The sequence below is a fragment of the Haplochromis burtoni genome, unplaced genomic scaffold (assembly GCF_018398535.1).
Source record: "Haplochromis burtoni strain Fernald_Lab_line unplaced genomic scaffold, NCSU_Asbu1 Contig_10, whole genome shotgun sequence".
In the NCBI taxonomy this organism is placed as follows: Eukaryota; Metazoa; Chordata; class Actinopteri; order Cichliformes; family Cichlidae; genus Haplochromis; species Haplochromis burtoni.
Window position 1 is genome coordinate 2,105,884 of NW_024582371.1, and position 13,786 is coordinate 2,119,669.

General features: G+C 41.8%; 1 protein-coding gene across 3 annotated transcripts in view; it reads left to right on the plus strand.

The window, feature by feature from the left end:
- Positions 1–13,786, plus strand: part of nlgn3a (neuroligin 3a) — a 137,173-nt gene that overhangs the window by 41,013 nt on the left and 82,374 nt on the right. For all 3 annotated transcript variants that reach the window (XM_005921295.2, XM_042228974.1, XM_005921296.2), the window contains one exon: positions 8,716–8,865. In XM_005921295.2, the coding sequence (XP_005921357.1) occupies positions 8,716–8,865 (150 nt within the window). The remainder of the gene's footprint in view (positions 1–8,715; positions 8,866–13,786) is intronic.

Sequence of the window (13,786 nt, forward strand, 5' to 3'; positions counted from 1 at the left end):
TAACCAGGCTCGGGTTGAATAATTTTAATATCTCACACAGGGACTGGAGCAACTGTTATTACAAGGGGAGAGTCGGTAGTTAGAGCCCCCTTTTAAGGTGTGGCCAGTAGCTGAATTGGTGGCGATAATGACAGAGGGAAAGTGAAGCAGCAGTGTAATATCAGACTGTTCACCCGGAGTGCCGGCAGATTTAGATGAGGAGCGGCAGTTCAGGAGTGCTGCTGGAGAGGATTAGAGGCGAGAGGTGTAAAAAATGGGAAGTTGCTGCTCAGCAATCGCATTGTTCGCTTTCCATATTTATCTTGGGATATTCCTGGCTCAGGGTGGATCTCTGCTGAGATTAGAATGAGAGACGATTCTTGTGCTGCAACAGAAACGGCTTAAGTGTCTGAATCTAAATCAAACCCTTGATATCGCCCCGCCCTTGTTCTCCTTTGCCATAGTAGGGCAGGTGATGCGAGCATGATGTCGGGTATCAAGGTAAACCCCTTGTTTTATGCTCCATTTGTTTGTTCTGGACAGATTGGATCTTTGCGCATGATGTGTATATTTGGTGAAAACGATTCAACTGAATCTGGAGGGAAGCTTTTTGGGACTTTAGCACATGTTAAGGACTATGTTATGGACTGAACGTCACACCAAAGCGCCATGTCTTATCACTCATTTCTCTTAGATCCTGAAAAAATGAGCACTGGATCGATCCTGCTTTGGGTTCTTTCCAGATATAGGGTCTCTTCTCACTCCTTGCTCAGTGGGCTGTTCTCTCAAAAAGGAGCCTCATGCTGGCCTTGATCACAGAACAGGAAGAGTTGCCATAGCACCACTCTGACACACAGGTGTTTCCTCATTCAAGCCCAGGGCGAGCTGTTGCAACCGAAGCCAAATTGCCTTCAGTCTTCAGCTCGACTGAGTGCGTATGTGCGTGCGTGTGGAAGGTTCTTCTTCCTTCAAGCAAACCCACATGCGACAGTATGCAGCCCTGAGTCCGTTTAAAATTGCTGACAAGTGCCGATCCCTTTGTCTGGCAAGTCTATGCACGCGTACACAGTGGCTTGGTCTCCAAGCTGTTGTGCTAGACTAGCCTCACTGAAAATGTGACAAGTCTATTCTTTACTGAGCGCAACTAATGCTATTTACAGAGCATCACCGTAGAAGTACAAAACAGTCCCAGCAGAGCCTCTGAAACACTACTGTAACTAATGCCTGTGTGACAGAGTTGGCCATCAATCCCTAAACATGATCCAGAAGATTTTTATTGTTCCGCTGAATGTGTGGAACTGTCATGGCCCAACATATGAACACCGCTGTTCAGGGACTCCTCTTTGTTCCTCTGTAATTCCCCCCGCAGAGAGCTGATGCCTCAGGAGGAAAAGACTTTACTCCCTGAAGGAGTAAAGTGCACAAACCACAAAGTCCTTGTAAGTCCAACGTACATTTGCTCTCACAGGTAGCACTGCTATTATTACCAAAAACTGTGCCTACAGTCAAGGGATCACCAGTGAAGTTTAGACATTTGCACTCAAGTTAAAGGGCAAGTAGAATCACAACACGAGCATGACTCGCACTCTCACCCGAGCTGAGCTGGTGCACATCTTATCCACACATTCTCATTCAGTTACGAGAGCTACTGTCTTGCCTGCTTTCCCTGTCTAACCCCCTCCATCTCTCAGTCTGTTCCTCCCAGCATTACCATGTGGTCTCAGTTGGCTGTCTGTCTATCCTGGCCTAATTTGCTTCCTCCCTACAATATATCTGAACTGCCCTCCTCCCTGCTATAGCCCCTCCAGACATGTTCTCAAAGTCAAATCAAAATAAATATTGGAACAATAAAGAATTTCTTTTATTGCCAAAGAAATATAACGTATGGAATCGTAATATATAAATTTACAATAAAGAGGGTGGCTAACAGCCAGTAAAAGTATTCAAATGAGACAAAGAGATAAGAGCAATGAAATATGTAGTCTGGAATATATTATACTGCACTACTATTATATTGATGTATTTCTTTCTAAGGCTCCATGTTTTTAACATATCTGCCTGTTTATCCCTTCCTGTGTCTTGCTGTCTGTCCCTTTGTGTGTCCATCTGTCTGTCTGAGTAACATTCAACCCACTGGCACCCCCAAAGTGCATTCAAATTCTGCACAACACTCCCGCCTGCAAAACAAGCATGGAGGCCAAGTTGCTGTGATTTACACCAGCCCACAATCAAGACTCAATTTTACAGACGGTGTTATTGCACTGTAAAGGGGAGTGCAAGCTTTCAATCACCTACCTGCTGTTGTTAGATAAAGGTTGGCATGTAAATAGAGTAAGCGAGTCCATGTAGGGGCTAAATCTTCCAGGTGGAACATAGCAATGGTGCTGAGGTAGAGCGCCTAGTGATAGCCTGTGAGAAGCAGCAGTCTGCTCTCCACCTATGCACTGTCTTGCGCCACTGCTGCCTCAGCCCTATCCCAATGATGAAAAATAGAACTGTGTGTTTCTGTCTTTTGGCGCTTTGAGACTTAGCTCTAATCAGAAGGAATACCTCCACCGAGAGTGTGCTCGCACACACTCAGACATGTACGCTCGCATCCATTAAATCAGTGCACACACAAACTTGCTTGCTGCCCAGCTCTAGAAGCAAACACTTATGAAGACAGCGAGCACATGCAGATACACGCAGACTTACCCCCACCCTTAGAGATGCTCGGGCTGTGCCAGAGAGCAGAGCTGAGCTCCACCTGCCTGGGTATTACCATTAATTCCATCGCACAGGCCTGACTGGATCCCTATCCAGCAAAGCCCTCAGCTCAGCTCAGGCAGCCTGGAGAGTGGCAAATCGACAGTGGGGGCAATTCACACACCATTTTCTCTATTCTGCCACTATCCTATTCTCTCTGATGTGGCAGAGAAGAGGAATCATGCCCCTTGAAGCCCATTTATGCAGAGATCTTTGGAATGCTACTGCTCAGCTTCTTTCCAAGATAAGCATTGCTGCTAATGGCTGATCCACACGGGCATCATTTGAGCCATTTCAAAGGGTAGGAGAGCCAGACTGGTACTGTCATCTTTATTTTTTTCTTTGTCCTTTCCTCTTGAGTGGCACAAAATAATTGGGAAGGCAAAACATGTAAAAACAGACTTCTTTTGAAAAAATTGTCAGGAATGGAGTGGAGAAAGGCTTTGAATTAGTTCACAGAGGCACTTTGACTCTTTCCTCATACAATGCCAGAGCAGGTCTGAAGGGTTTGTGCGCTGCAGTGTGTTTGTTCGTGGGCTGTCATCGAGCTTGCAGTGTGTTTGTACAGTTACCAGCTCTTAAACTCATGTCAAGGACAGCAGGCTTTATTGAAAGACTAAAGGGTTACTTCTCTTTCATTCTGGCAGCAAACAGCTGTCTGTGAGTCTTAGGGATGACAGCACCTCTACTGCTTTCCTCCTCTAAACTAGATCCTGGCCAGCTGTAGGGGGATTTGGCTAATAGCCTTTGTAGGTTTTTCACACTGTCTTTCTTTTCATTTAACTCAACCACTGGCTATCCCTGTGTTTCATTTCTCTATCCTCATGTATTTACACACTCTATCTACCCTGTTTCCAACATCATATTTAACACACATGCACAGCAGCCAGGAAGCAAGATGTCATCTTCACACAAAGGTCATTCCTCCCATTAAGTTTACTGTAGTCAATGTTCCTAATAGAGGCGCACACGCTCACAAGCTTCTCCCTTTTACTCTATCCTATTTTCAGTTTTTTAATTTTATTTTATTTTAGTTACTCAGACATATCAGGTATGGAGAGCAATCACGTAGTCTAGCGCAGAGGTGTTTTAATACATATATGACAATATCATAAATATTTTAATAATTGGAATAATTTGGTTACAGACTGTCTCACTACTGTTCACTCACTGTTTGGTCCATAAATATTTGGACAATGATTCAAAGTTGGCAATTGTTCAATCCACAATGCGATTGAAGACTTTCATCTTTAATTCAAGGGGTTTAACAAAAATATTCAATTAATTGTTCGCATTAACTGTGATCTTTCAGGCAAAAAGGTCAAGTGGGATTGTAAGATTGTAGAAATATTTCTACGTTAAGAAATTACACCACATCTAGCCAAGTCAGGAATCCTCTCTAGGAGGTAGGTGTATCATTGTATACAACCAAGAGATGCCTTCCAGAATAAAATCCAGAATAAGAGGACCAGATTAGACTTTCCCAGAAAATATCTAAAAAAAAAAGAAAAAAGATAAGGTTAACTTGAGAAAGTGCAGAGAAGAAGAGAAACAGCTCATGATCCAAAGCAAAGCACATCATCTTCAAAGACAATATTATGGCAATGACATGTTTGGCTGCCACTGGAACCGGGTCACTAGTGTTTATGATGATGTGACTGCTGATGGAAGTAGCAGGATGAAGTATACAGTTCTGCCCTCTCTGCTCAGATTCAGCCTGAGAAATGCTGCAGAAATGATCAGACAGCCCTTCACAGTGCAAATACATAATGACCCAAAGCACACTGGAAAAGCCAAGAGTTTCTCAAGACAACGAAATGTGAAATTCTTCAGTGGCTAAGTCAGTAACTTGATCTCGACCCAGTACAGAGCAGCTTTTAAGTCATTGAATACAAAACTGAATGCAGAGGAACCGACAAACAAGCAGCCGAAGGAAGCTGCAGTAAAGGCCTGGCAGAGCATCTTAAAAGAGGGAACGCAGCACTTGGGAGTCACTGACTACAAAGGCTCTTGATCCAAATATTAAAAACAATCCTCATATTTAAAATTATATTAGTTCATCCAATTAATTTTGAGCCTTTGAAAACAGGCGACTTTGTATAAAAACTGCTGTAATTCCTAAACAGTTAATGCAATACATTTGTTAAATCCCTTAAATTAAAGCTGATAGTCTGCACTTCAGTCACAATCTTGACTGTTTGCTTTAAAACCACAGCAGTGGTGCACAGAGTCAAAAAAGGGAAAAAAGTATCAATAAAGGACCTGACTGTATATTGTCAGTTTCATTATTCTGCAAAACAAGACAACAGACAATAAACAAAGTTATTGATGAAGTTGACTGATGACATTATTGATGTGGTGCTGTGATGATATTTAGGTTGTCATGCGTTTTCTTTTTCTTTTTTTTCTCAACCACAATAGTCATGAAGGGAAAAATATGACACCGTGACAGCTCGACTCCAGCCCTTCCCATCCCTGTCTTATAGCAGATTATAAAAGCCCTACTGGCTCAACATTTATTAAATTTTTCAAATTTTATAAATGTTCCTCATTTAGCTGGCTTTTCTTAGCACAAAATAGAAAATTTGTAATTTGTCTCTGTGTGTTCACTCTTTTGAGCCTCTTATCTTTCCCATTGCCTAGCCACCCAGCGCTAGTTCATTAGCTTCGGTGTAAAGTGAATATTAGGAAACATTCAGTGACTTTCAGAATACCACCAGTGACACTGGCAATGAAACAATCCACTGTATAGTTTCTTGTAGTTGCTTTCCCTGTTTTAAAGATCCTCCCGAAATGTATCCGCGATATCCTGTTCTTAAATGCAAACATGCCAGTAATGGGCCTATCACGGGTGGACCGTGAAGCTTGACCTGACAAGAGCACTACAGTAGGCTGCGTGTCATGTCCTGCCACATCAGGACATTGTCACCTGTTCCCCCAAACCTCAGCCCTCACTTATAGCTGCTGACAGCCACCATGTTTCACCAAGTGTTGACACAGTGAATGCCACCGACACTTATCTCCACTTGCCTTTGTCCTGTCCTAGTCCGGAGTGTCAAGGCCAGTTCCGGGGCGCTTAACGTCAGATATATGACTGACTGCTTTCATTGGAGTGAGAAGCAAAAGGACAAAAAGGTGGAGGTACAGGTAGTGAGAGAAAATAAGATTGCAGAAAAAAGGAAGGAGTGCTCCAAACCCTCCTGGTGGGTTTCGCTTGCAGCAGCAATACTAAGGGGCTCAGCTCAGGCCTGAGTTATGCCTCCCACTGACACTCCAATCAGACCAGAGCCACTGTGAGGCAACCTATGAAAGGTTGTGCCCCTCAGTTGCTTTTTAAATCTCATGCTATATATTTTTAACTCCGGCTGCACCTACCATCCAAACGGAAAACATTTGATTTATTCATTCATTAGGCAATTTTTTTCCCCACAGTGAGACATTTATTTGCTGTTTGTGTAATACGTGCTGGGAGTGTATGAGTGTCACTGTGTAGTAGCTGCTGCATGACACCACGTCGTATTAAAATAAATGTGACAAAAGTGTACATACATTAGTTTTTTTCTCCCCCCGCTGAGTTCATTCTTCATTGCACATCAGCTTTCATCTACATTGCCATCAATCACGTTTTTTTGCCCATCTCCAAAACACAAGTTTGTTTTTGTCTTTCTGTAATATTCTGAGCTTGTTGTGCATGAAGTTCATATTGCAAATATACCAGCCTGTGCATTAATGAATAAATCTCTGTTTCTTTTCCGCCACAGCTCTGTGCTAAATTTTGATTCTAAGAATATGTGTGTTGATGTAATGATGTGTTTGCCCCCGGAGAAGCAGTGAATCAGGAAGCAGCTTTTTATTTTGAGGTAGCCACTTAGTCACCTGCTTCACTAGATTAGGCCATTAACCGTGACCAAGTAAACTCCGATCTGATTGGTTAAGAAGACTTAGTCATCGGCCCAGATGTATCTGTAAAGGATTATCATTTCTCACTGTAAACCAGAATCCGATTGGGATCTGTTGCGTACATATCTTCCTCTGACAACAGATGAGTGAGAGCTGTATATCACATCTATGTGACACCTCCCACATCAGATCAACTCAATGAATAGATTAGAACAAATGGAGCTCGAATGTTTTGTATCGCTCTCCCAAAGGGATTTAACTGTTGTCATGGAGACACGATGTGAATCAACAAAAGAGGTGACTGATAACATTGACATGACTAATCTCTTTTTTTTCTTATTTCTGCCCCCTGTTCCTTCTTCCTTTCTGCCATTCTCTTTGTATCTGTGGCCCATTTGTTTTGAATAGCTTGTGTAGGATATCGTTTTGCCTCTCTGAACCCCTCCTCCTCCTCCTCCCTTCTCTGACTGTACTTTTCATGCCTTCTCACCCCATGCATCCCCTCCTCCTCTTGTCTAAGATAAGTGTGTGTACAGAGAAGTGTCAGCTATAAATCATATTTCACTGTGCAGCCTTCTCAGATACCAGCAAGATAAAGGAATCCATAAATAAGGCCACATCATATATAGTACAACTTATTGCTTTGCTTTAAAATGTAACAGGGCCATGAATAACCAAGGGAATAATGTAAAAAAAAAAAAAAAAAAAAAGAAACAGGCTAAGTTCTCTTATAGAGGTTTACAAAAAAAGGGTGTCTGGACAAAATGCATCTAAGTAGTTGTCTTCTGTGTTGAGCATGCTAATGTGTTGGGGTGCATAACGATGAGGAGCGCCTGCAGATCGATGCAGATTAGCCTGTTCAGGATGTGGTCTGCGATTAGCTGTTCTTGAGGATTTTGAATTTTGGCTCTCAGTCACCATAGCAACCAGAATACAATACCATCCTTTTAAATCCGAGCCCATTGCTTTCTTTCCTTTTTTTTATTTCTCCTGCTCTCTTCTTAATATCCTTTCCATTTCTATCTGTATTCCTTTCCTTTCTTTTTTCCTTCCTTCCTTATAGTCTCTGTGTTTTTCTTTCTCCCTCTCTGTTCCGATGTCATCCACACTTTTTGCACTCCTGCTCCTTCTCATTCTCACCATTCTCAGGGCTTGTGGGGGGGACAAAAAGAAAGGCAGGGAGTTGGACAGAGACGGGGAGAAGGCGGGAGAAAAAACAGGGAGAGAGACAGGGGAGAGTCTGTGAGTGAAAGTGATACAAAGCAAGGGAGGGGGAAGGCAAGAAGCTGCACCGAATGCAGGGGGGAGCACGAGTGAAAATGAGAGTTTCTTGTCTTGTCTCCCAGCTCTAGCTAGCCAGTCAGTAATTCAGTCTATTCCTCAGACAGAGGCTTTTTTCATCCCTCTACCTCTGGATGTGCTTTATCTGGCTGGAGTGTCGCTCCAGCTGGGTATCAAAAACTGCTCCAGGAATAAAATAAACAGCATTTTGCCAAAAGTGAAGCAGAAATTTTAACTGCTTGCAATCCCAAGCAGGACTGTACAAATAAATTGTGGCGGCATGATAGGCCTGTGTAAAAAGGAGGCGCGAGGTAGCATTGTGTAATTAGCCAGTGTGTTTTCCCTATCACTGTCAGGCCAGATTAGGCTTCTCCCTGCTTAGGAGATGTGTCAGAGTACCTCTCTCTTTATTCTCCCTAATGGCTTCCTGCATGTCTATATTAGGAAGTGGGTCTGCCTCCTGGGAGGCAATGCAAAACCAAATACAAGCCTAATAGTTTGGTTTATATGAAGTAAATGACTCACCACGTTTTTAGATGAGATAGCTGATTGCTATAATAGAGCTGGACTGCAAAAAAAAGCGTGGACAGTCATTTGTTTCTCGTACAGCTGATATGAAAAGAATAATGCTTCCAGTTCCATTAGTAGGCCAGAAGACTGAATGAATACAGCTGGTATCTGGGAGGTGATCGTCAGCTTGTCTGTTTGTGACCACTATGTGCTATAACTTCTTTATCTGAATCTGCGCTGACCCTTGATCAGAGAGGATGGACGGCTTTGTGAATATGTTAATGATGGCCGCTCTTGCAGACATACGAGACACTGGGGCCAAGCCCGTGATGGTCTACATCCATGGAGGGTCCTACATGGAGGGGACAGGCAACATGATCGATGGGAGCGTGCTGGCCAGCTACGGAAATGTCATCGTTATCACTCTCAACTACCGCGTTGGAGTCCTCGGTAAGCATCCTTTCCTCTCTCTGTTTTTTTTTTATTTCCTTCACCTTATTCTTCAAGGACATTTTCTGGGGCAGTTTTGCAGGCCACCTAGCTTAGAAGTAATGAGCTCTGCTGATTGCCACATACACTCTAAATAAGGCTGAAAGAGAGAGAGAGAGAGAGAAAAGCAGGACTGTAAATACATGGACTGGCTTGTTGATGTAGTGCTCATGTATCAAAATCACAGTAATTGAGTGTGCTGCATAATGTGGGTTTGTTGTTGTGACTGGGGTTTAGAATAAATTAAGAAATTATTGAAATGAAGTAGAAAAAATGATAAGATGGGCGTGATGCTGGAAGGATAGAGGAGTGCGGAAGAGTGTGCTGGAGAGAAAGAGAGGTTCTCTCTGAGTTGCGGTTGGTTGCATTGACTCATGCAGCTGAATCCCCTTTCAGACACTTGTGCATGTGTGTGTATGTGTAAGCCTGTGTGTGTGTGTGTGTGAGAGAGAGAGAGAGAGAGAGAGAGAGAGGGAAGGGAGAAGCTGAGAAAGAAAGAGTGAGAGAGCAAAAAGGAGAGACAGAGAGCTCCATGGAAACAGCTGCAGCAACACAAAATGGAGTTTGTTAGTGCACTACCCGAGCTTTGTACCTTTTCCATCCATCTCTCTGACACAGTTGATTTCCCTCCTCACTTATTTTTTTTTTTTACATTTAGAGTGGATGTGGCCTGACTACAAACAATTTGAATATAAAATGAAATTTCCATGTTGCTGAATTTCTTTAGAATATTGCTTCCGATTTTATCGAACTTGTTGGCAGCTGTTAGCATAAAGGATATAGCTGCTTTATTCTGTGTTTCCTATTGTCAGTAAATCCCATGAAAAGACAAAAACCCATACTTCCTCAGTGCTTTCAGACTTCACTGCCCTATCAGCCCAAACCCAGTTGCTTCCAACGTACTCTGAATATTTAAAAACATTTTATTTTCAGGCACAATTTAAAACAAGCCCGAGAAACTTAGTCACCACCAGAAAAAGGGGCAAAAATGGGGTGCTGGAACGAAGTGATTGAGCAATGCAGATAAACACCAAAAGCACAGTAAAACAGCAAAATCTAAAGATCGCTAACATTATACAACATTAGCAACCGTTGCCATTACACACTGAGCTGGCCTGTAGCAGAGCACGTGATTGCATTTAGCTGAGCATTTTGTGTATTAGCTTTCGGAGCTGCTGTAGCGTGTGCAGGATTAACTCACAAAAAAACAAAAACTGTCCAATGAATTATCATAATAAATGCATGCAACTCAGGAGGAAATGGCTTGGTGAATGTATTTATAGTTAGAGAATAACAATGTGCAATTATGGATTTATTTATATAAGATGTGGATATAGGCATTATTCTGCTTTATTAGCTTTTTGGCTCCAGAAGAGACTGTTTTCAGATGGTTGGGATGCTAGCCAATGCTAGCAGGCTTGGTTAGTGTTGGGTGTAACACATTCCAAATATTTTTCAGTAAGGCAATAATGTAACATTACTGTACTACATTACAGTTACAATTAGGTATTACTTTCAGAAATACTCTATATTTATCTGTACACTGTGAATAGAAGGAAAAAACAAACAAATAAATATATTTTTCTTTGTCTGCATGTTTGCGCTACAGTCAGCTGATTCCATCTCGTATACTGGGAGGAAGAAAACGGTTTAGCGATCTACAGCTTTTGAGAAGTGGAAATATAGACATTACTTTTATTTTTATTACACAAAAGGACAAAAGTGCTGTTGTGAAATGCAAACTGTGTCCGGGACGGAGCCAACTGCTACACTGCTAACACAACTGTGGCTCTCGGCAAGCATCTGCACAGACAGCATGCTAACACAAAGCTAGCAAAGAACCCAGAGTAAATGGTGAATAGACTGGGTTTTGTACAGCACTTTTCTACTCTACTCAACCACTCTAAGGACTTTGTACAACCTCTCATTCACTCAGTCACACAAACATTCGTACATTGAATATGTGTGTGACTTTTTTCTTCATCTAAGTGCTTTCTATCTAAAATTCACATTTAAACTGAGTGTAGCTTTAGCAACACCTGAGCTCATCGGCCAGACCCTGAATTTGAACCAATACCAAAGCCAGTGATGAGCAGTGAGGCTTGCAGCTTTTTCACCTCCATTTCCACCTGTATGTGTTTCTACAGTAGCATCACAGTGCCTTAAAAGCCTTTTTTTTTTTTTACTTTGTAAGTGTTGTGTTCATATGTAAAAACTAAAAGTGAGATCATCTGTGTCCTCATTAGGATAGACATTTGCAGGATAGACTTTTAATTATGTGACAATGCCTTTCAGGTTAGTTTATGGAGTAACACCAAAGTACAGTAACAATAACATAAAGTAACAAAGTTGAGTGCAGTATTACTTTTATGAAAAGTAATAAGTAATGTGTAATAAATTACTTTTTTGAGTAACAACCCCAATTGCACAATGTAAAAAGTCATCCTTCATACATATTTGATATATAAATTGCTGGGTGGTCCAGATAGAGGCTAATCATGTAGATTAATGTATTTCTACTTTGGTAAACAATTTGCATCACACTGGTTTCTCCAATCCACTGTGATTCTCTCCTAAAGTGATGGACAACTGGAAATGAAGAGAGATACTACTGAGTCTGTTTGAGGGCAGCTGGAGCTGTACAATTCAACTAGTGTTGACTTTTTTCTCTTGTTTAAACAACTAGCAAATAAATCACCAGAAACGTCCCTAGTTCATGGTAAGTTGTGAGAATATGTTACTGTAACTTGTTTATTGGTTGCACTAGTCCTTATACCCATGACTGCTAGGGCTGAATATTCACAGGTTGACACTGAATTAATGTGGTAAGGTGAGGTGAAATGAAACTTTGCTTCACTTTTGGTGTGAACGTACATTAAACTGTATGAGTGCATATGTACATATATGGTTACAGCCATAGATACCTTTGATTAGTGCTAAGAAACATTGTCTTTCATTCTCCAAACTGAAGCACGGATATCTTGAACACACTGTTAACATTTAAAAAGTCACATCAAGACATGCTATCAGTCAGTATATTAAAATTTTAAAAATTCCATAGCCACCTGTGTAATGGTCAGAGAATCTGATCAAGTCTCTAATAGTGCTACTTTCATTCAGACTGCATAATTTAAACTGTGGAAAGAAAAAACATCTCCATCAGCAGCTCATGAGGTTGTAGCTTGGGAATGCCTATAACAGTTAACAGTTGTTGAAAAATAAACTCCTCCCAGCTCTACAACCTGTGATGAGCTGTCACATGTGATTTATTTTTCAAAAGGGCAACAGACATGTGGGATGAAAACGACTGAGCTACAGTACATCATGATTTGGGTTGTCAGGCAAATAAATTGTTAGCAGGATCAATTCATGATTGCTCGTAGTAGCCTTCATGACACTTGTTTTCAACAGTAAAAATATAGGATGTCACCGGTTTTATATATTAAAAAAAACTGTCTGCCTCACCTTGGTGCTCAAAGAATCCAACACATTAAGAGCAGGAGGGTGACTGCTTTATCCTCCAGGACATTCAGATGCTGAATCACAGAAACTGCATTCATCTTAGACTCTCTTTTTGATGGAGATCACAGAGCCACGGCTTATCGATTTTATCATCAGGATTGCTCACCTTGAATACTGTGTGTTTTCCTCTGTCATTTTTTTCCCCAAGTATCATTTTGAGCATTGTAATCAGCCTTCGGGGTGGTAAGATAGTCAGAGGACTGGCTTAGCATGCTGCCTCATGCTCCTGCCCCTGGTTAAACCTGAGCACGTAAGCCCAATACAGATTCTTGTTCATATTTCTTTCATGGCACTTCAATTATGAGTCAGATGTTTCTTCTCTCACTGCCACATTTCAGTAAATGTCATTCTACATGCGTGCACACACACCCTTATACACCACATACAAATACTCGTGAACACCCATGAGCACATTCACACGCATACTACCGGCCACATTAAAACACACACGCATGCACACACTATGAGTGCAGGCATTGGGACAAAGCAACAGCAACCCCCACACACATATACTGATGTTGTTTGGCAGCTTGCACAAACGCACACACTCCAAAATGCAGTTCACAAAGCAGCTCTCTTGGTGAGCTCCCCAACAGCCATTCTGAGCAATGAGCGGAGAAGAAGCGATGCATGTAGTTGAGCGATAATGTCCATCACTGTAGCATGGCCTGATAATCTCCCTACGGTACGGCTTTAAACTGTTATTACCGACACACTCATATAAACCAAATAAAACCAGGGCCAGAGAGAAATCGCACCATGACAGACCAATTAACACTATGCTGTCTGCATATATTCGGCCATAAAGTACAAATTGTAATACTCAGAGTGTGAGAATTCATAATTACATGATTTTATTTCTATTTGTTTGCATTTTTATATAGAAAATGAGTGTCGTTAACAGTGTCAGCCCTAATCTACCCTAAACTGTATTAAATGGAGGGGATTAACTGCTTGATTTGAATACAGTGAACTGCAGGCTTTAACAGCTAGATAATATATGGTCATATATGGTCATCTGACATGGGTGGGTGGGGGGAGTCTGTTCGAGCTGTGATAGGGCGAAAAGGCAGGGTACAGGTGGCCAGTGCATTGCAAGGCCAATACGTAGAGACAGGAAACCATCCTACGCCTACAGCCGTGGATTGGAGGTCTCTGAGCTGTGGGAGCAAGCCAGAGTACTCTGATAGAAAACGTGCAAACTCCACACAGAAAGGCTCCAGCCGGGCCTGTGTCTCCTCGTTGTGAGACGACTAAACCACCGCAACACCTATAAATGAAGAATAAATAAATCATTAAAACGGTAAATATTTGCTTTGTTAAAATTAAATAAAAAAAGAAAGCTGTTTTAATTAGGCTG